At 41.4% G+C, this 23,658-nt stretch overlaps 1 protein-coding gene across 1 annotated transcript; it reads left to right on the top strand.

The window, feature by feature from the left end:
- The first annotated feature begins 1,116 nt into the window (after nucleotides 1-1,116).
- LOC133654363 (sodium-dependent lysophosphatidylcholine symporter 1-like) lies at nucleotides 1,117-22,428 on the top strand. The gene is made up of 14 exons (XM_062054685.1): nucleotides 1,117-1,128; nucleotides 1,210-1,329; nucleotides 2,937-3,061; nucleotides 3,135-3,261; nucleotides 3,421-3,499; nucleotides 3,591-3,748; nucleotides 13,358-13,448; nucleotides 15,234-15,355; nucleotides 15,488-15,571; nucleotides 16,175-16,258; nucleotides 20,305-20,417; nucleotides 20,596-20,739; nucleotides 20,828-21,001; nucleotides 21,980-22,428. Exons 1-14 carry the CDS (start codon nucleotides 1,117-1,119, stop codon nucleotides 22,173-22,175), a joined length of 1,629 nt encoding a protein of 542 aa, XP_061910669.1. The 3' UTR covers nucleotides 22,176-22,428.
- Nucleotides 22,429-23,658: the final 1,230 nt, after the last annotated feature.

Here is a 23,658-nt window from a genome sequence, read left to right as displayed (position 1 = left end):
GAAAAGAAGAAGAAAAAGGGGGAATCATGGGGACAAGAAACAGAGCGACAACCAAAACGACAGAACTAGATACAATATATGCAAATATGATACCAGTATTCTTAAAAAAAAACGTTTAGTGAAGTAGACGATAACACTGTATAGACAATGAACATTGTTACACTATAATTGGAATAATATTAATAGTAATACGTTTCAACATCAGTCATTTCAAATGTAACAATATATAAATTAGATAAATAATTGGATGATTTAAAAAAGCCGCAGAATACAGTGTTACGTTCTAAATCAAGCCTCGTGGTGTGTTGTGTTTTAGGTGATGTGTATCTGTATGCATGAGTGTACATATGTACAGTATGTATGTTTATTTGGGGATTACATACTTTGGCCGCATAACCAAAAGTCAAACTATGCTGAGGCTATTTTGATATTTTATTTTATTTTGTAGAAGGAAAAAATTGCTACATTACAGACAAAACTTAGTGTCAGCGTTGTGTTGTAAGTCACACAGGGTACTTTTATTGTGAGGGCCATTTGTGATCTGCAGCTCGAGTTTTGTTGGCCCGCAACATATTCTCGGAAAAAAAAAAAAAAAGATGTAATCACAAAAAGTTTAAATTGTTAAAACACTAATAATAATATAGTGTGTCACTAAAAATGATATATGTTAATTTTTAGCATTTTATTTCTACAAAATAAAATACCAAAATGGTGACTTCTCAAAGTTTGAGTTATTAGTGTACATTTTTTTCTCATATCACATCTTCTTGCTTACATTATTACTCTTTTTTTTTTTTACGACAACATGTTGCGGGCCAACAAAACTCGAGCTGCGGGCAGCAAATAGCCCCCGCACCTCACTTAGGACACAACTGATCTAGTCGTTTCACCAAGTGAGGAGGTGGGCCGAGTTTCCTCAAAAGAGTTGTTCAACCAGATTCCAGTGTCAATTTGAAGACTTAAGAACAAGCACAGGTGTGAAACACCATCCATTGTAAAGCTCAGAGAGAAAAAGAGAGTGCATCTGTTTGGGTTGACGTGTGAGGAGCCATGATGGAATGTATCCAAAAATTGAAGAATCCGTTTTTAGAACTTCCAGACAAGACCTCATCCGGCATGCGGCAGGAAGTATGTTTCCTAATATGGGGATGGTTTTTACAGAAAGTCTAACCAAACAATTTTCATTGACCTTCTCTCTGTTTTGGAAAGTCTTCAAGTGGGATTTCTCTGACCAGGAAGTTGTGTTTTGCTGCTGGAGGTGTCCCAAATCAGCTCACCTCTGTGGCCATTAGTGTCTCACTACAGATCTTTCTACTGGATGTTGCACAGGTAAAAAAAAACACATTAAAATTACAACAACAAAAGTTAACATACTGGTATATAAATCATAGTGGTGTCCCGATATAACTTTCACTTTCAATGCCATACCGATATCGAAGCCCTGAGTATTGGCGGATATCAATCAGATACGTTATCAGTACAAATCATACATATTTTATTTTGTATTGTGCAATGTTAAAAAAGGTTTGATCAAGTGAAATTACTTCATCAGAGAACAACGAAAAACATTAACCTATTTATTATTAACCAGCTGGAATGGACTTATGCTGTCTTTAAGTTGAAGTGGAGAGGTAATTTGTTTTTTGGCGAGAGTCAGTGGCCACAGTGATTAAGTTAAGCTATTTTGCAGTAAGTTGAACGATGCAGACACATTTGTTAATGGGTACTTTCTAATACTTGGAAACAGTGTATATGTAAGTAATATGCAAGTATAATTATTTGATACTTGTTTGTATTGACATATGTGTTGTTTCACACTGCAGTATTGTTTAATAGCCCTTATTACGTATGTCTAGCTTGTGTACTATTGTGTGCTTAGTTGTTGTGTAGATGCAAGCTCCTAGAAGCCTATAGCCCACCATGTTTTTGTAAATGACTTTACTAAAATACAAGAAAAAAGATGAGGTGGTTCGGGCATCTGGTCAGGATGCCACCCGAACGCCTCCCTAGGGAGGCCAAGGGGAAGACCCAGTACACGTTGGGAAGACTATGTGTCCCGGCTGGCCTGGGAACGCCTCGGGATCCCCCGGGAAGAGCTGGACGAAGTGGCTGGGGAGAAGAAAGTCTGGGCTTCCCTGCTTAGGCTGCTGCCCCCGTGACCCAACATCAGATAAGCAGAAGAAGATGGATGGATGGATGGACAAGAAAAAAGCAACTTTGTGTGCTTATTGGACATTTAGATGTTAACTGGCTGTCCAACTTCGCACAAGCAAACACACTGCAGAACTGCTTTTATCAAAGTTCATCTGAGAATTTAGATGCAAGCCGATATTATTCGATATTCATTGCTGCTTTGATACAGTTATTGTATTGTGTACTGTAATGCAGTGTTTCTTAACCATATCGGCCCGAGCGCTCCCTACAGGTTCACCCAAAAATATCTGTTTCTCAGCTGCGGTCTGTATGGGTTGCAATGGTACTAAGTTGTAATACACCTTTTCACCACTTGTGGCAGTAATGACAAACTCAACCAAGAATACATTTGGAGCTAAAGTCATAGAGAAGCTTCATAATCACAAGAATTATGAATAAAGTAGTGAAGCTGTATTTTCATATACACTTAGATGTTATTGACAGTTTATTTGAGAAACATATAATATAACTATTAATTATCATTATTCTAGTCAGAATGTATTTATATTACTATTGTTATTTATTTTAGCCCTGTGTAATTGTATGTCAATTAATTTCTCAGCAGTTTTTATGAGTCCCTTCTTTTGCAGTATATTAGACTTCTACATCATTGACTGGTCACATGAGCATCAAACAATAACATTTGCAGATATTTTAGAGTGCTCATCGAACCAAACATATCTGGACCGACAACTGACTACCTGAAATAGCCCACAGTTCTTCTTGTGGTGGCCTTCTCCTAGCTGGAGGCCTTCTCCACCTCCATGGTTCTGTTGGTGAGTCGGGTCTGGGATGCAGTGACTGACCCTCTGGTCGGATACCTGGTGAGCCGCAGCAAGCGGACGCCGATCGGTAAACTCACTCCATGGTGGGCACAGATCAAGCACCGTCTTTGCATGACAAGAGCGTTGAAGTGATAGATGCATGTTTGTCCTACACAGGCTGGTTCTTTCCACGCCATTTGGTGTTCTGTCTTACGTGCTGCTGTGGTTTGTTCCCCAAGTTAAGACGTCTCTCAAGACGACGTGGTTTGTTGCAGCTGCCTGCCTGTTTGAGACCCTCATGAGTGTGAGACAGCCATCTCCTTGTCATCTATCTCTGCCCACTTACTCCGCCCACCCTCCATCACCTCCTCACCACACTTAGCTGTGTCACCATGGCTACCATTTCACACCATCTCTACCATTTGTGTGTGTTGTTTTCTCTCCCATTATCGTTTTTTTCCAGGGCTACAATGTCCCCTATCTCTCTTTGAGTATGTTCCTGGGAGGAGACCAGAGAGACAGAGACTCTGCCACCGCCTACAGTAAAGACCTACTTAGAACTTGCAAACACATACATATGGAGCCAAATCCAAAGCATGCTTCAATGCATGTTCTGTCTTCTCCTACTTGCAGGGATGAGCGTGGAGATGACAGCGATGCTGTTAGCATCCGTCATCCAGGGTCAGGTTGTGGCGGTGTACCATGCAGAAAAGCAGGATGCCTGTGAGCAGCTAGAACAAGATGGACCCCCAAGTTTGTCTCCACCGCATGTTGCATCACTTCAAGCAACGGTAGACTAGAACAGTGTTTTTCAACCACACACTAGTGTGCCGTGAAATACAGTCTGGTGTGCCGTGGGAAATTTAGTACTTTCACCTATTTGGGTTAAAAATATTTTTTACAAACCAGTCATTATCATTTGCAAATAATGTGCCATAGTTGAGTGTCTGTACTGTCTAGAACTCGGCAGAGTAACCATGTAATACTCTTCCATATCAGTAGGTGGCAGCAGGTAGCTAATTGCTTTGTAGATGTCGGGAACATGGTTTGTCGTGATCACAATATGCGGGAGGCAGCGTGTAGGTAAAAAGGTATCTAACGCTTAAACCAAAAATAAACAAAAGGCGAGTGCCGCTAAGAAAAGGCATTGAAGCTTAGGGATGGCTATGCAAAATGAAACTAAAACTGAACTGGCTGCAAAGTAAACAAAAACAGAATGCCGGACGACAGCAAAGACTTACAGTGTGTGGAGCGGACGGCGTCCACAAAGTACATCTGTACATGACATGACAATCAACAATGTCCCGACAAAGAAGGATAGCGTCCGCACAACTTAAATAGCCTTGATTGCGAAAACAAAGCAGGTGCGGGGAATAGAGTTCAAGGAAAACATGAAACTGCTACAGGAAAATACCAACAAATGAGGAAAAGCCACCAAAGTAGGAGCGCAAGACAAGAACTAAAACACTACACACAGGACAACAGCAAAAAAGTCAAAATAAGTCACAGCGTGATGTGACAGGTCGTGACAGTACACCTACTTTGAGACAAGAGCTAGAGTGATGCATGGTTGGTTATGGTTTAAATTCATACCCAACAATTGCGAGAACGACTTTTTAATTGTCAATATCGGCTGCTGAGTTTAATTTTTCTAAGATTTCTACTGGTTGTGTGCCTCAGAATTCTTTCAATAAAAAAAATGTGCCTTTGCTCAAAAAAGGTTGAAAAACACTTGACTAGAGGACACTCCCATCTGAGCAGTGGCCATTGTGTTGGAATAGTCACAGGGGTATATTGTTACACTGTAGTTTAGGGTCCTAAGCTTATTGTGGTTAGTGCGTGTAGTGTACTCATTAGAAATGTGACGTTCCCCTAACGAGTTGAGTCTTTTAAACTGCTCTTTCAAGTGAGCGACGAGAACCGATTCGCAGTTGTTTGTTTGGGAGCCATTTTTAAGCCACCTGATTGGACTGGAGTCACTGAAAAAAAACTCTACAAAATGAGCCAAAGCCAAAAGAAGCATAGGAACATTTGGATGCACTTTCCTGGTTCATTGTTTTTGGTATGCATTTGTTAAGTAGCCTAGTTTAGGTGTACACATACCACAATTATGAATTCATATTAATTTACTGTGCTCATTTTTATTTTTGTTTTATTTATGTTGTGATGCATTGATATGATATTTGTAGGGTATTTTTCCCTATATTTTTTAAATATGCTTGCGTGGAACATTTTCCACTAGAGTTGATTTGCATGGAGGTTATTTCTGGCCTGTATAGTTTTTATTCAATCAATCAATCAATGTTTATTTATATAGCCCTAAATCACAAGTGTCTCAAAGGGCTGTACAAGCCACAACGACATCCTCGGTACAAAGCCCACATACGGGCAAGGAAAACGCACCCCAGTGGGACGTCAATGTGAATGACTATGAGAAACCTTGGAGAGGACCGCATATGTGGGTAACCCCCCCCCCCCCCCCCCCCTCTAGGGGAGACCGAAAGCAATGGATGTCGAGTGGGTCTGACATAATATTGTGAAAGTCCAACACATCAGCGAAAGTCCAGTCCATGGTGGGGCCAGCAGGAACCATCCCGAGCGGAGACGGGTCAGCAGCGTAGAGATGTCCCCATCCGATGAACAGGCTAGCGGTCCACCCCGGAGCAGAGTAGAAAAGAAAAGAAAAGAAACGGCAGATCAACTGGTCTAAAAAGGGAGTCTATTTAAAGGCTAGAGTATACAAATGAGTTTTAAGATGAGACTTAAATGCTTCTACTGAGGTAGCATCTCTAACTTTTACCGGGAGGGCATTCCATAGTATTGGAGCCCGAATAGAAAACGCTCTATAGCCCGCAGACTTTTTTTGGGCTCTGGGAATCACTAATAAGCCCGGGGTTCTTTGAACGCAGATTTCTTGCAGGGACATATGGTACAATACAATCGGCAAGATAGGCAGGAGCTTGACCGTGTAGTATTTTATACGTAAGTAGTAAAACCTTAAAGTCGCATCTTAGGTGCACAGGAAGCCAGTGCAAGTGAGCCAGTATAGGCGTAATATGATCAAACTTTCTTGTTTTTGTCAAAAGTCTAGAAGCCGCATTTTGTACCATCTGTAATCTTTTAATGCTAGACATAGGGAGGCCCAAAAATAAAACGTTACAGTAATCGAGACGAGATGTAACGAACGCATGGATAATGATCTCAGCATCGCTTGTGAACAAAATGGAACGAATTTTAGCGATATTACGGAGATGAAAGAAGGCCGTTTCAGTAACACTCTTAATGTGTGACTCAAACGAGAGAGTTGGGTCGAAGATAATACCCAGATTCTTTACCGAGTCGCCTTGTTTAATTGTTTGGTTGTCAAATGTTAAGGTGGTATTATTAAATAGATGTCGGTGTTGAGCAGGACCGATAATCAGCATTTCCGTTTTCTTAGCGTTGAGTTGCAAAAAGTTAGCGGACATCCATTGTTTAATTTCATTAAGACACGCCTCCAGCTGACTACAATCCGGCGTGTTGGTCAACTTTAGGGGCATGTAGAGTTGGGTGTCATCCGCATAACAGTGAAAGCTAACACCGTATTTGCGTATGATGTCACCTAGCGGCAGCATGTAAATACTAAAGAGTGCAGGGCCAAGAACCGAACCCTGGGGAACTCCGCACGTTACCTTAACATAGTCCGAGGTCACATTGTTATGGGAGACACACTGCGTCCTGTCAGTAAGATAAGAGTTAAACCAAGATAAGGCTAAGTCTGACATCCCAATACGCGTTTTGATACGCTCTAATAAAATATTATGATCAACAGTATCGAAAGCGGCGCTAAGATCAAGAAGCAGCAACATAGATGACGCATCAGAATCCATCGTTAGCAATAGATCATTAGTCATTTTTGCGAGGGCTGTCTCTGTAGAGTGATTTGCCCTGAAACCGGATTGAAAAGGTTCACAGAGATTGTTAGACGCTAAGTGTTCATTTAGCTGTTGTGCGACAATTTTTTCGAGAATTTTCGAGATAAACGGAAGGTGGGACACCGGCCGGTAGTTCACTATGAGGTCAGGATCGAGGTTAGGTCTTTTGAGTAGAGGATGAATAACCGCTTTTTTGAATGCTAGGGGAACAGTGCCAGAGGAAAGTGATACGTTTATAATATTTAACACTGATGGACCTAATAAAACAAAAAGCTCCTTGATAAGTTTCCCAGGAATTGGGTCAAGTAAACATGTTGTTTGTTTTGTCCCATTTACACATTTTAACAATTCCTCCAATGTTATTTCATCAAAGAGGGAGAAACTATTTTGGAGGGCAATGTCCGTCGTATATACAGTCGTATTTGTGTTAATAGAACCCAGTTGTAGCTGAGATGCATTGTCTTTAATCTCTTTTCTAATGACTTCAATTTTCTTATTAAAGAAATTCATAAAGTCATCTGCTGAGTGGGTGGAGCTACTGGGAGGAGTCCCTTGTTGGGTTAGAGATTTGAGTAATATTTAGCTTTAGCTGAGGTAAGCATGCGTTTATAAGTTATTAAACTATCACTCCATGCTTGATGGAAAACCTCAAGTTTAGTCGCACGCCATTTGCGTTCCAGCTTTCTACATGATAATTTCTGGGCTTTAGTTTCTTCTGTAAACCATGGGGTACACCTTTTAGGGGCCCTTTTTAGCTTTAGCGGTGCTACACTATCAATGGTGTCGCGCATGGCGTCGTTAAAGCTGTTAGTGAGGTTATCAATAGAGCCCACATAATTTGGGAATGGTGCCATTACCGAAGGCAGTAGGTCAGTAAGAGTCGTCGTTGTGGCAGCATTAATGTTGCAGCTGCTATAGTAGTTATTATTATTATTATTAGTTTGTTGACAATGAGTCAGAACTTCGAATTTTATAAGGTAATGATCGGACATTACTTTAGTGTACGGGAGTATCGTAACTTTAGAGGTGGTGACACCCCTGACAAGCACTAGATCTATCGTATTACCATTGCGATGCGTGGGTTCATTTATTATTTGTGTAAGACCACAGCTATCAATTATAGTCTGGAGCGCCACGCATGGAGGGTCCGATGTGGTATTCATATGGATGTTAAAGTCTCCCATTATGATTATATTGTCGGCGTGCGTCACTAGATCAGCAACGAACTCTGAAAATTAATTGATAAAGTCCGAATAGGGCCCTGGGGGGCGGTAGATGACAGCCAGGTGCAGAGGCAGCGGTGTGACAAACCTCACAGTAAGCACCTCAAACGAGTTATATTTATTATTTAGGTCCGAGGTAAGGCTAAAGTTTTTGTTGTATAATAGTGCAACACCCCCACCCCTTTTAATGGGACGGGCAATATGCGTTCCCGTATAGCCAGGAGGAGACGCCTCACCCAGCGCAAAAAATTCATCTGGTTTGAGCCAGGTCTCGGCTAGACCAACGACATCAAGATTATTGTCTCTAATGACTTCATTAACTAATAACGTTTTGGAAGACAATGACCTTATGTTTAAAAAGCCCATATTATAGGTAGTGGGCTGTTTTGAGGAGTTTTTGTTGAAAGTATCCGTAGTAGCAATATTAATAATGTTACGTTTATTATGCGTAGTGCACTTTAAATAATTTCGACCATATCTAGGAATTGATATGACAGGAATTTTTAGATTGTTTGCCACCTTCAGTAAAATGCATGTCCACCTCTGACGCAGAAAAAACATTATGTGAGTTGTATTTTATTCTAAGAGAATTGCTATGTGTGCAGGGATTATCCAGCCTGGCACTGGCTAGTTCTAGTTTAACAGACTCATTAGCGCTTCTTTGTGGATTAGCATTTAGCTTTTTCGTTAGTCCCGCTAACAACAACGCATTTAGCTTTGTTGTTAGCCCCGCCCGACACCCCCGCTTCTGCTTCCGAGCGCATCGCTTACGTCTCTTTCGTTGACGGTCTCCGCTGGTAGTTGACGCCACTGCTTCAAAGGCCACTGCTGGATGTAGCTCGCGAAGAATTCCCAAGCTAGCGAGTAGGTCCACCGTACACGCATCTTTCAGCCAAAATGGCCCGATCTCTCCACATCCAGAATCGTAAGTCGGTCATAAGTGATCACGGAGTGAACACGCTGTGAGCCAGCCATGAAATTGACTGAATTGACGGGTGTTTTTGCCAAATCGGTCTACACTTCCAGGAGCGCTCGCAAGAAGCTGCTGCCTTGAAGCGCCGCCATCTTGAACCACAAAGTTTCTTAGGTGAGAAAAAATTCCAAATAATGACGTCAAAGCATGGCGATAAGGAATGTTCACAATGAAATGACCCAGAGGAAATTATAATTCAAGAGAATATTTACCACAGATAGATTATACATTGGTGGAAATGTGAATTAATCACGTTCAAATTGTATCTTATATCTGTTAGCAATGATTATTTCATTGATAAGAAGAAATAAACACATTTAAAAAAAACTCACGGTCAAGATCCATCTGTAGTAGTCACAAAATGAAGTTGATGGAATCAAAAAACTGTGAAAAATAAACCCACAACAGCTAAACAATATAAATGCAGAACATGATTCAGCATATCAAGACATTCTTTATGAATGTGACTTTGTGGCAACAGTTTGGGGAAGGCTCTTTTCTTTCCCCAGCATTACTGTGCCCCAGTGCGCAAACCGTGGTCTTGGAAACAACTTTAGGATGAATTAGAACAAAGTTGGGGTGGAAGGGAGAGGTACTACCTTTAAGGATGATACGGTCGCAGCTGGATTACTGGTGCCGGTTGCACCAGTGCTGGTTGAATCCTTACTGGTCCTCACCAACACCCAGCTCTTGTCTATGGCTCCAAGTAGCAGAATTTCTGCGGCCAAACCACGGTAAACTGCTTCGACCGGCAGGCTAAACTAGACAAGGGTCGCCAGGGGGTCGTTGGACCCCCGGTAAGAGCTTGGAGAGGAGATAGGCACCACCAAGCTTATTTGCCTAATGAAATGTCATGATGGAAAAACAGTCAGGTATCTACATGCCGGATCGGTCGAGGCCCGGAAAAACAACGACCGCGCTACCCACTGCCTTGCCCCGGGGTGGGGGTGACAAGTTTACTACTGGGACAAGATCAACAACATCAACACCCAGCCTCTCAAAAAATGACACCATTATTGGAACATGGAATGTCCACATACTGTATGCCTGTGGGAAAGTGAAGGAACTGACCCATGAACTAGACAGATACCGATGGGACATCCTTGGTTTGGCTGAGGTCAGGTGGACTAGCTGTGGTGAGACTACCACAGAAGAAGGCCACAAGCTATGGTATAGCGGAGAGGACTGTAGACATCAACATGGAGTTGGTTTTATTGTCAACAAAAGCAAAATAAACTCAGTCATCAACTGCACACCTATATCCAGCAGGCTCATCAGCATCCGAATCGCTGCGCGGCCCATGAATTTAACCATCATTCAAGTGTATGCCCCAACGACAGATTATGATGATGAAGCAGTTGAAACCTTCTATGAGGAGCTAGAGAAAACCATAAAGAAAACTCCCAAGAAGGACTTTCTAGTCATCCAAGGAGACTGGAATGCCAAAATAGGTACCGATGCATACGACCACTGGGGAGGAACAGCGGGGCGGTTTGGGCTAGGTGAAACGAACGACAGAGGACTGCGACTTCTGGACTTTGCTAAAAGCCATAAGCTCACTGTAGCCAATACGCTGTTTACACATAAAACCTCTCGGAGAACAACGTGGCATGCACCAAACGGAAAGATACATAACCAAATCGACTACATACTCACGCCACAAAGGTTCAAGTCAAGCATCAACAAAGCCCGAACCAGAACATTTCCTGGTGCGGACATTGGTAGTGACCACGATATGGTACTAATGACGCTTAAACTTAAACTGAAGACTCCAAAAAAACACACTAACCCACGCATCAGATTTAGTCTAGACAAACTTAAAGACCCACAGGTTGCAGGAATATTTGAGGCAAACATAGGAGGGAAATTTGCAACACTTAACTTAGTACAAGACATAGACTCACTGACAGATAACATGGAGAAAGCAATCATAGAATCAGAAACTGAAGTACTAGGGAAGGACAGGAAGAAAAACAAACCATGGATCACTGATGACATCCTAGACCAATGTGACCTCAGAAGGGCCCTCAAAAAGACAAAGAAGGATGACCCAGAGGCAGCTAAGCAGCATACCACTGTGAACAGAAACATCAGGAAAATGATGAGGGAAGCAAAAGAAAAGTGGATCACAGAACAATGTGAAAGCATAGATGCAGGGATACGGCAGGGCAACAGTAAAGCAGCCTACGCAACGCTGAAGAAACTGACAAGGAAACAACAACCTATAGCCACAGTAATAGAAGACAAGCATGGATCTCCACTAACAGAGAAAGCAGAAATAAACCAACGGTGGACAGAGTATTGCCAGGAACTATACAACTATACAATATCACCAGACCCCACCATACTAACCAATGCCATGAAGCCCAGTGGCGAATGTGAGGATGCATCAATACTGCAAGCTGAAGTAGACGAGGCAGTAAAGAGCCTAAAAATCGGCAAATCACCAGGCATCGATAACGTCCCAGCAGAGCTTTGGAAGCATGGGGGGCGAAGCATTATAATAGCACTGACACACATCTGCCAAAAGATTTGGGAAACCAAGCAGTGGCCCCAAAAATGGACCCAATCTCTGATTATCCCTCTCCCCAAGAAAGAGAATTCAAGGCAGTGCCAAAATTACAGAACCATCAGCCTCATCTGTCATGCTAGCAAAGTAATGCTGCGGATAATCCTGAACAGACTGAGGAACAAGGCAGAGGAATTCCTTTCCGAGGAACAGGCTGGATTCAGACCAAAACGGAGCACCACCAAACAGATCTTCAACGTCAGACTACTGATTGAGAAGCACCTTCAGCACCAGCACAACTTATACCACAACTTCATTGACTTTAAAAAAGCCTTTGACCGTGTCTGGCATGAAGGACTATGGCAGGTTCTCAGAAATTACAACTTCGACAATAATCTCATTCAGGTCATCCAAGCACTTTATACAGACTCAAGCAGTGCAGTTCTCATCAGCAACAGCATAGGAGAACCTTTTAAAACATATATTGGTGTATGCCAAGGCTGTCTCCTCTCCCCTGTCCTATTTAATGTCTTCCTGGAGAACATCATGGAAAAAGCACTCCAAGAATTCCACACCTCCGTTACCATCGGAGGAAGACCCGTCTCCAACCTTCGCTTCGCGGATGACATTGACCTTATGGGAAAAAGTGAGGCGGAACTCCAGGAACTGACCACCAGACTGGAGGAGGCTGCGAGAGCTTATGGAATGGAGATAAGTGCAGAGAAGAGCAAGATCCTGGTCAACAGTCACAATCACTTACCACCACCAAACATCACATTGAATGGACAAACCCTGGAGGAAGTAAAGGACTTTAAGTACCTCGGGTCCTTAATGAGTGAAGATGGCAGCTCCACAAAAGAGATCAGAGCAAGAATCGGCATAGCAACATCAGCCATGACAAGACTGACCAGTATCTGGAAAAGCAATACCATCAGCTTTCAGGTGAAGGTCAGACTCTACAAGTCACTTGTTCTTTCCAACCTACTCTATGGTTGTGAGAGCTGGACGCTCACAGCGGACACTCAGCGCAGGATACAGTCCTTTGAAAGCAAGTCTAACAGAAGAATGCTACATATATCATACAGTGAACACCGGACAAATGATTATGTTCGACATTTAGTTACCACCCATGCTGGCGAACAGGAATCTCTACTCTCAACAGTTAAACGTCGCAAGCTGACCTGGTTTGGTCACGTCACAAGGCACACCTCCCTGTCAAAGACCATCCTGCAGGGAACAGTAGAGGGGAAGCGGAGACGAGGCAGGCAGAGAAAGGCCTGGATGGACAACAGCAAAGAATGGACTGGCTGCAGCTTCCAAACCCTGCTACGAACAGCAGAAGATCGTGAGCGCTGGAGATCCCTGACTGCCCAAGCATCCACCATGACACCCCTATGGCCTCCTAGGCCATGGGATGAGTGAGTGAGTGAGTGAGTGAGTGAGAACAAAGTTGACAAATGCCCCAATGTTAAGTTCTGCTCTTGGCCCTGCGTGTACTAATGTGTTGAGTGAGAAATTTCAAGTCAATCCGACTTACGATGTCCAACTTTGTGGTGTAATATCAGTGGTGTATTTGTGAGAAAATAGCAAAACGTAGGAGTGCATGTTTTGACAAATGTACACCCTTTTGGACACAGTTGTGCCTTTTATATGGAGCACGGACCTCCTGTGTGCACACTGTAATCAGCTATATCTATTTGTATTTACAGTGCATGCTATACTTTGACTGATACTGTAGTGTACCCATGTTAAAGTTACCCTTTGTATTATATCCCCCACAGCAAAAGGCTTTCCTGACCTCCGCGATGGTTATTGGAGGGCTGTTTTTCATCTGTAGCCTTGTTCTCTTTTTGGGAGTGAAAGAGCAGCAGGGTGAGTTGCTCCCTTATCAACCTATTATTATAATTACAACACAAAGGATACATTTTGTAATTGGATCATGTCACATTATGAAGAGAAAGTGATGTCGAGAGGAGCTTCTTTCGTAAATACTCCAAATGAACACATTTATTTGGTTAACTGCTAAGTCTTCTATAGTCTCCAGTTCCGTTGGCTACAGTAACCAGTAATTACCAACGGGTCACTAAACAGAGGGCTTACAGGTGTGGCTGTAGGCAACCTAGTGATGTAGTTCTTTACTAACTCAACAAAATGGCAATAGTGTGAGTAGCTGTTGATGTGAAACGCATGCATGTTACACTTGCTGTACTGTTATTGACAAATAACTCATCACTGGTATTCCTGCTTGCTCCTTCACAATATTGCAACATTGGTTCTGTTGCTGTGTTGTGCAATATTCTTGCTGATAAATGGCCACGTGGTCAAAGAAAAAATAGCACATAATATAAATAGTTTAAAATTTCCAAAACAACAGTTTCTCTCCAATTATCTCATGCTTCCAGTTAACATCCTGTCCCCATTTGGGTTTAAATACATTCCCCTGCTATAATTACTGCATTCATGGCAGGGGGTTTTATAGCAAGGGCCGTGTAGATAAATTGAAGGATGCTAGGGACACTTTGATACATGTTGTACATTTTAAAGATACTAAAACCTATACCATGTAGGTAACAGGTGTCAAACTGGGAGCCAGATCTGGTCTCCTATGTCATTTTATGTGGTCTGCGAAAGGCTGGAAATACTAAAGCATTTTCTGACTAAACGTATTTCAAAGTCGTACTGCATGCAATTGCACATGTTCTACACTTTAATATTACCTGATCATGCAACAAGATTGCACATGTTCTACACTTTAATATTACCTGATCATGCAACAAGATGTTACAAGCATTTTATTTGTGGTTAGCACCAATAAATACTTGAATATCTGCTTGTCACATTGACTTACCATTTAAAAGCAAGATATCCATCAATTGCTTAGTAAAAAATATAATCATCAAAAACAGTTGCCTGTGCAAGTTGTGTAACAAGACTATCATTAATGCACTGTTACAAGCAGCCTTCAAAATTGTGATGTGGCCCTGATATTGTAGGTCTTTGAATATATGCTAAACTATCTAAACAAACCATCCACATCTGAATGGTGTGTTACAAGTACACTGTAAAAAAAAAAAAGGGTAAATTTTACAGTAAAAAAACTGGCAGCTCAGTTGACGGAATTTTTATCGTAAGATTTATAGTGGTTTTTACACCGAATTACTGTAAATTAAAAAACAGTAGCACTGTTAAAATTCTGGCTTCCGAGCTGCCATTTCCCCTCATAAAATCTATGGTCATTGTTTTTACACTGCATTACTGTAAATGGAAAAAGAGCACCACTTTTATTTTTACAGTAAAATTCTAGCGACTGAGCTGCCATATTTTAGCGTAAAATCTACTGACTTTGTCTTACAGTGTAACAAAGCAAATTAGTGTAACATATAATCTATATTTATTATTATTAGTAGTAGTATTATTAAAGATATTTAATTTAGAATTATTATTATTGATTAATATTCTTCTTTTAACTAAATAACTTGTACTAAAACTTTTTTGAGAGCTTTAGCCATTTCTTGCAAGAAATGTATACACATGTTGCATTTTGATGCAATGTTCTGATCCAATTCAATCTTGTCTTTTTTAATAGGTCGCAGGCCATACAAAAAAGGGTGGCGGGCCCCTGGTTTATGGTGTTTTTTTTGTCATATTTCATTGCAGGCCCCGTGAGCTCCAGTGACAAAGTACGGCCATCTTTTACAAACTCACTGAAGATGCTGATTTGTCACATTGCTTACCGACGTCTGGTGCTTGGATTTGTGTTCAGCGCTTTTGCATTTCAGGTCCACCTTATTTTCTGAAGAAACATGCAAATATTTGGCATCATTCTCTGGTTTTGTTGTGCATTTTTGTTGCATTTTTCTAAATGTTTTTGTTCATTCAAGCATCAGACTTCTGCATGTTTGTTTTCTTAGACATCCTTGGGAAATTTTGCCCTGTTTTGCAGTCATGCAGCGAATCTCGGAGATCAATTCCAACACCTCCTACTGGTTTTACTGGTGAGTATTTCTAGTTGGAAATAATTCATATTTAATTTGACTGCACAAGAGAACTTTACTTTTTTGTGGAATTTTGCCCAGCATTCACAATCCTTATGTGAGAACAGAAAACACTTCTTTCTCTTTTCTGTGCATTTTGATTCAAAAAAAAAAACTGCTAGTAAGAGGTGGCTAAGAAAGGAGCCTTAAAAACCACCCAACACTGTTTCATATACAGTACATGCTGGAAGTATTTATATAATGTAGTAACATATATACAGATAGATGTGATAACATGTAATATTTACAGTATTTTGCTCACTTTAAGCTACCTCTACTGGCAGACTACATGAGAGCCTTGGAGCCTTGTCATGTAGTACTTTAGAACATAAACTTGTGACTTACAATGTTCTCTCACTGGGATGCCGACTGATGGGACGGTCGTATCTTTCTTGAGATGCTAAATTCAGAACAACCCTCACTACTCAGTTTATTTTTTTTTTAACTATTTTTTTTAGATTTAAAACGCAAAGAAAAGGGAAATATATATGTTTTCTTGTCTCACAAGAATTGTAAATGATGGGCAAAATTCCATAGATATCGCCTAAAACACACATTTTGCAGGTTTCTGCATCAGTAGCAGTTCCTCTATGGCAAGTGGTTCTCCTGAGAATTGGAAAAAAGGCCACGGTCTTCATCGGGTTCTCAGTAAGGAATGCCATCTAAAGCAGTGCTTCTTGACTGGTGTGTCGCAACCCACTGCCTGGTAGAGATGTGACGAGTCGGCTTGTACGGCTCTTTTAAAGGTGCCATATTTAGTAATGTGGCCAGAAATGGTACTGCAATCACAGTCAAAATTCTGTAGTCCCCTCCCACTCTCCATGACTGAGGTTGCCAGATATGCAGCCGAATCCGAATCCTACTCCAAGGAACTTCAAATGGCAATCGACGAGTCCTACACTGTAGGTTTCTCTTGTTTATGCTTCTTGCAAGATGGTTTACTAAGTAATTACGCCACATTTTACTAATGTCGATTAGCCAAATGTATTTGTAAAGTTACGCAGCAATATTTTCGTCGGGAGGCGGGACAGATTGTTGGCATTACCCTGCTAAAATGTCTAGTTTGACCGCACGGACCACCATCAAAATAATTATATATAATAATATATAATATAGATTATATATCGCATAGTCCTACTTTGATGGCAAGCCAAGGCCAACAGTAAAATTACCGCCACATTTTGTTCAGCATGTTGCATCCAACCTGACTCACTGCATTCTCTTCCATGTACGCACATCAACATATTTCCATGCGGAGTGCGATTCTATGAGCCAACACACGTTACGCATAAACCACGTTACGCATAAATCATATATCCTACTACTATGTCAATACACAAAGTAGAAAATCATTACATGTAATGCATTATATTGTGCCAAGCAAATACCACCCCATATGGGCCTGATGCACATACAGTACCAGAAACCGCAATTAGCCGTGCTTATGTTGGAACGCATTTCCTCAGCATATTGAGAACAAAATAGGCACTGACACTACCCATATCCACATAGGTTTTATTTGTCCAAAATATATTTTGCCCTGTCAGTTGGATGACACATGGACATACAGGATAACGAACATTTATTTCCCCCGTTAGCCTATATGTCGATGTGTCATTGACCGGGCTAGCATGCTAAGCTACACTAGTGTGATGGTGCTTCGCTCCTAAGCATTCGTTGCACGAACATACTAGCTTTGTTAGACAAGATCATAGACTGTATTGGACAAAATAGTTTACATACAAAATGTCCGTTTCCATTTATTACAAGTAATAAGAAAACGTAAAAGCCTGACTTACCTATCAAAGAGGAAATTAGCAAGTTTGGCGTGAGATGAAAAAATATTTTCCGCTTTCAATCGTCTCCATCTTTCAAAGGCATCCCTGATACAAATCCTCGTTTTGTTCCTGGCTTTGTCATGAATAAGTTCAGAATCGTAACGACGCCTTTTAGATTTACTAAGGTCTGACATGTTTAGTAACTTTACCCGTGGCAGTAGGTCGATGAAGAGGGCGGTGCGTAACTGGTAACTGGCAACCTGGATGTGACACACTCGCATACTTTCTAATTGGTTAGACAGTGGAGGGCGGGGCATCGAAATGAAAACAGGGGCTGTAATTCTGTAATTTGAAATGAGCAAATCCTGGCTGAACTACCGTTATCAGTTATAGAGGTATTCGAAAAGAACATGATTTATTAATGCCTTTTGACATATCAGGGCCATATAATGATGACCTGACATGAAATTCTTACATATGGCTCCTTTAAGTGAACGATGAAAAACAGTTCGCAGAGTCGTTTGTTTGGGAGCTGTTCCTGCTGGGGCATCGTGATAAATTAAAATTTTATCAAAAAGTTATTTGATTTCAGGAGTTCAATTAAGACAAATAGACTGATTAAAGGCTCAGAAAGTATTTTAGTGTTAACTATGGAAGTATTATTGTAGCAAAACAATTTGCAAATGTGTATCTCAATCTGAGTGTGTAATCAGATTCACGTGTCCGCATTGTAATTTGTGTGTCTGTTTGGATTTGTGTGTGTAAAAAAAATCTCTGTGCCCGTGTTTAACTCTGTGTAAAGCAGGAACTTTCTTTTTGTCCTGACTTTTGCTGCACTTGTATCGTGGCAGATCTGCACATGCAGCAATCTGTACGTGTAGAAAAGATTGGTCTCTATCTTCACCTTTGCTTTGCCTATGCTCACTACTAGACGGTGCCTAGAACCCAGTGATGTTAACCAGGCTGAAGTTAGCTTCCCATTGAATAGTGGGTGATGCTGATAGTCGACACCAGACTGATACTTTTTACTTGAAATACTCACATCATTAATTTGGTCACTACTGTACTGCAAAATAACGACAAAAACCACAACATTGTTTGAAACTGTTGACAAGGCAATACCGTACTTCTATTCTATATATATATATATTATTCTATCCATAATAACCTGATCAACACATGTCTCTTTTCATACAGTGACTGTTGCTATTAGTTTAAAATCACACATTGCACTGCTGAAAAGTTCCTGCTTCTCACAAAGTTTGACACGGACAAAGATTTTTTTATTTATTTTTTTACATACACAATAGTGAACACAGAAACACAAGTTAGAACACGGACACACGGATTTGGTTACACACACAGAGATTGAGATATGCATTTGCTACAATTTTACTTCCATAGTGAACCGTGTACATTACTACCTCGACTTACGAGCTTAATTGGTTATGTGGTGGAGCTCTTAACTCAAAAAACTTTTATCTATAACCATTGTCCCTTACTCTCATATTAAAATTTATTGAAATCAATTTAATTGTTGATTGTCCCCCCCACCCCACCTCTAAAAGGCACAATTTTAACATGTGACATGCCTTTTAAAAAGACAAAATTAACTTTTAGATAAGAAATATTGTAAAAAAAAAACAACAACAATACAATAAAACGTACTACAAACAACTATAGTAGTTTTATGAAGTAATAATAAAGTACAACATTTACCTTGAAGAGTGGACTTCTTCGGTATCTCCTGCGAGCTGCTTCTCCGTCAAAAAATCAGCAGCTTCTCCATATTTTCATGGATAAATGTCTGCCGTTTGGATATTATTTTAACACTCTGAGCTGTGGTTAGACTAATTTTTCTTCGGTATGGTGCAGAATAGAAATGATCCACTCAAACTGCTTCACCAAGTTGGCTGCACGCTCTGTCATGTTTCCGATAATTTCCTATTACAATTCAATGAATATCAGCTTCTCCTCCGCACTGTCAAGTAATGGTGGGGATTCCATCCATCCATTTTCTACCGCTTGTCCCTTTTAGGGGTAGCGGGGGGTGCTGGAGCCTATCTCAGCTGCATTTGGGCGGAAGGCGGAGTACACCTTGGACAAGTCGCCACCTATTCTTGTAACTCAAATTTTTGCTCGCAACCTAAACCATAACAACTAGCCAATAGACTGCTCTTATCTCAAAACAATTTTAAGTTGAGTTACGCTTACTGTAAATTGAGGTTTACCACTGTAGTTTTCAATATTATTTAGTTTTTGAAAATGTTTCACATTTTACAAAATACTGAATTTAATGTTTTTTATTAGCCATCCATCTATCCATCTTCTTCCGCTTATCCGAAGTCGGGTCGCGGGGGCAGCAGCCTAAGCAGGGAAACCCAGACTTCCCTCTCCCCAGCCACTTCGTCCAGCTCCTCCCGGGGGATCCCGAGGCGTTCCCAGGCCAGCCGGGAGACATAGTCTTCCCAACGTGTCCTGGGTCTTCCCCGCGGCCTCCTACCGGTCGGACGTGCCCTAAACACCTCCCTAGGGAGGCGTTCGGGTGGCATCCTGACCAGATGCCCGAACCACCTCATCTGACTCCTCTCGATGTGGAGGAGCAGCGGCTTTACTTTGAGCTCCCCCCGGATGGCAGAGCTTCTCACCCTATCTCTAAGGGAGAGCCCCGCCACCCGGCGGAGGAAACTCATTTCGGCCGCTTGTACCCGTTTTTTATTAGCAGTAAACTTTAATCTTAAAAATGACTAAGACCTTTGGAAGTTGATACTTGAAACACTCTGTGTTAGGGATGACTAATTTGGGTTATCGCTAAGGGTTCATGATGGGTCCTGCAGACAAACCAGTTTGGAACCACTGATCTAAAGACCGAAGAACACTGAGTTTCCTAAACTGTGCGTCCTATTTTTCTCTCAGCTATTCATCCCAGCATCAATCATAGTCGCCTGTGTCCCCAGCAACCTCCCTGTTTTCATGATAATGTGCGTCCTGATGGGATTCAGTGTGGCGACAATATTTTTGTTACCATGGTGAGTCAGCGTTCCACTGGAATACAAAGTCCCCCGGAAGGCTGCTGTCACGGTTTGTCTGAGTCAGAACTCCACGCTGACAACATGACTCATCCACAGATTCTAGAGAGTGAAGATCAATCCAACTGCGCTCTCCTCTTGAAGTGTTAAATGTCAGCTTTTTGTGTGTCTATGAGAGGTCCATGCTCCTTGATGTGGTTGAGGACTTTGCCTTAACGCATCCCTCCTGTAAAGACCTGGAGCCGCTGTTTTTCTCCTGCTACGCCTTCTGCAATAAGCTGGCAGGAGGCCTCGCCATTGGACTCTCCACCATGACTTTGCAGTGAGTCACTCCTCCATCCACTTCATGCACTTGGTATGTTTGTGGGCACCAATGCCGGACCACCCCTTTCTTTTATTGGCTGCTGCAGATTTGTGGGATACAGGGCTGGCGCGTGTCACCATGGCGACGGAGTGGTGACGGCTCTAATCATGCTATTTTCGCCTGTTCCCGTCGCTCTACTGTTGATAGGGATGATGTTCTTTCGCTCCTATCCAATCAATGAGAGGCAAAGTCTGTCAAAACAAGAAGCGGCTACTGCACAGTAAGTGTGATGGGAACACTGACATACTTTACGGCAGGGGTGTCCAAAGTGTGGCCCGCGGGCCATTTGTGGCCTGCAGAATTTTTTGTAATGGCCCGCAAAAGTTGTTATTTCACAAGCTGATACTGATACAGATCAATCAAATCAAATCAAAGCCACTTTATTTATAAAGCACATTTAAAATTTACCACAGGGGTAGCCAAAGTGCTGTACAATGGGCAGGTTAAAATATAACACAAGAGAAACGAGCAAGCACACCACAACACAAACAGAACACGATAAAAAAAAAAAAAAGATAACTCCTGCTTCTTTTGTTATTGTTTTTTATATATAGATTTAACAGTAGTTTGTGCACATATTTCTTTGTGGCTGGATACGAGGAAGCTTCTTTAGCTGCAGGGATCTTGGTTTCAAAACACTATGGTAGCGATGCTGGCGTTCCAGTTGGCTGATAAGGTTTGATGTGTTGAGGTGCAATGTTTTTTTCCCTCCTTGCGAAATGTTTGCAGAACATTTGGTGCAAATAGCACGCGTAATGTCTTCCTCTGAAACAGTGAATGAGTTCTTTATGATCGACGCCATGTTTGTTTACAATGAGCTCAGGGGAAGTTTAGGACAGGCGGCCAGGAGAAAAGGAGCACAATCGGATTTATTGGTATAACATCATAATTCCTCATATCGGCCCGATTTCTACTAAAACTAAAAGCTGAAATGCAGGCTCTTTTTTTATTTGAAAAAAATCTATATATTGTATTGGCTTTGAAAACATATATCCAAGGACCCCCACATTCTTAGGTTTTTTAGTGTGGGCCCTCAGTGGAAAAAGTTTGGACACCCCTGCTTTAAGGTGACAGATCTAACCCAAATCTATCAGAATAAAAAGTGTTGTCGCCTGTATATGTTGCCTTTCTCCAAATGAGTTCATAATAATATTATTCTGGCATGTTATTATTATTATGCATTGGTTTCTTCCCACAGTTTAACAGCTCCATCTTCATCATTCCAGCAAAGGGAAAATGCAGAGCAGTGTGCTGGTGTGACAACAATTTCACATCTTTTGCACAAATCCAATTCATCACATGCACGTCCAGATACTCTTGTTAGATTATCTGCCATATTCGTTGACTCAAATTGTACATCCTCAAAGAAGAGATCCAAAGTCTCTTGGGTGTAGCAAGTGTTTCACTATTTGGAATTAGTCTGATTAAAAGCTTACATAACAGAAAATAAATGGAATTCGAAAGTTTTCTCAACCAGGTAAATCCTGTTGTATGTATTAATAGTAATGTTAAAAATGGCATTATGCTTGTGTTGATGGTAAATGTTTTCATGAACGTATCATGTAATCCTCATAATGTGACCTGACATATTTTTTACAATTATTCTGCTTCACTGGTGGTATTGTTTTTGTAACAATGCTGTCTGAAATGTCCTGTGGATTTATGCCGCCTCCATTATGCCATGTAATGTCAGAAACGTATGCTCCATAGGACTGAAAGATAAAATCCAATAACACAAATTGATACCACTGACCTGACTTGATGAATGCTTTTTTCCCCCAAATTCCCTCTTGGAATGTGAGACAGAAACTATTTTGGGGACGGCGTGGCGCGGTTGGGAGAGTGGCCGTGCCAGCAACCTGAGGGTTCCTGGTTCAATCCCCACCTTCTACCAACCTTGTCACGTCCGTTGTGTCCTTGAGCAAGACACTTCACCCTTGCTCCTGATGGGACGTGGTTAGCGCCTTGCATGGCAGCTCCCGCCATCAGTGTGTGAATGTGTGTGTGAATGGGTGAATGTGGAAATAGTGTCAAAGCGCTTTGAGTACCTTGAAGGTAAAAAAGCACTATACAAGTATAACCCATTTACCATTTCAAAAAAAGAAAGAAATAATCGCTTCATTATGCAACAGTTAAAAGTTAAAGTACCAATGATTGTCAAACACACACTAGGTGTGGTGAAATTAAGCTCTGCATTTGACCCATCCCCTTGTCCACCCCCTGGGAGGTGAGGGGAGCAGTGAGCAGCAGCGGTGGCCGCGCCCGGGAATCATTTTGGTGATTTAACCCCAAATTCCAACCTTTGATGCTGAGTGCCAAGCAGGGAGGTAATGGGTCCCATTTTTATAGTCTTTGGTATGACTCGGCCGGGGTTTGAACTCACAACCTACCGATCTCAGGGCACTAGGCCACTGAGGAACAATAATATGCAACAATATCAATCATATCATCACATAGCAGTCGAAGCTTGGTGAACTAGTATCTTGATTGATTGATTGATTGAAACTTTTATTAGTAGATTGCACAGTGAAGTACATATTCAGTACAATTGACCACTAAATGGTAACACCCAAATACGTTTTTCAACTTGTTTAAGTTGGGGTCCACTTAAATTGATTCATGATACAGATATATACTATTTTCATAATACAGTCATCACACAAGATAATCATCAGAGTATATACAATGAATTATTAACATTATTTACAATCCGGGGTGTGGGATATGGAGGGGGGGTTAGGATTGGTTGGTATCAACACTTCAGTCATCAACAATTGCATCATCAGGGAAATGGACATTGGAACAGTGTAGGACTGACTTAGGATATATACAGCAAGTAGTGGACACAGAGAGAGAGATCAGAAAGTATAAGAAAAA

Source organism: Entelurus aequoreus, linkage group LG07, assembly GCF_033978785.1.
Source record: "Entelurus aequoreus isolate RoL-2023_Sb linkage group LG07, RoL_Eaeq_v1.1, whole genome shotgun sequence".
NCBI classification, from domain to species: Eukaryota; Metazoa; Chordata; class Actinopteri; order Syngnathiformes; family Syngnathidae; genus Entelurus; species Entelurus aequoreus.
Note: the sequence above shows the minus strand (reverse complement) of the source record. Positions and strands in the feature narration are given on the sequence as shown.

Bases quoted from the DNA above. Each gene is read 5' to 3' on its own strand.
- LOC133654363 (XM_062054685.1), top strand. The intron at 1,330-2,936 runs GTAAAAAAAAAC...GCCTTCTCCTAG, and splicing joins TTCTACTGGATGTTGCACAG to CTGGAGGCCTTCTCCACCTC. The intron at 20,418-20,595 runs GTGAGTCAGCGT...TGTCTATGAGAG, and splicing joins ACAATATTTTTGTTACCATG to GTCCATGCTCCTTGATGTGG.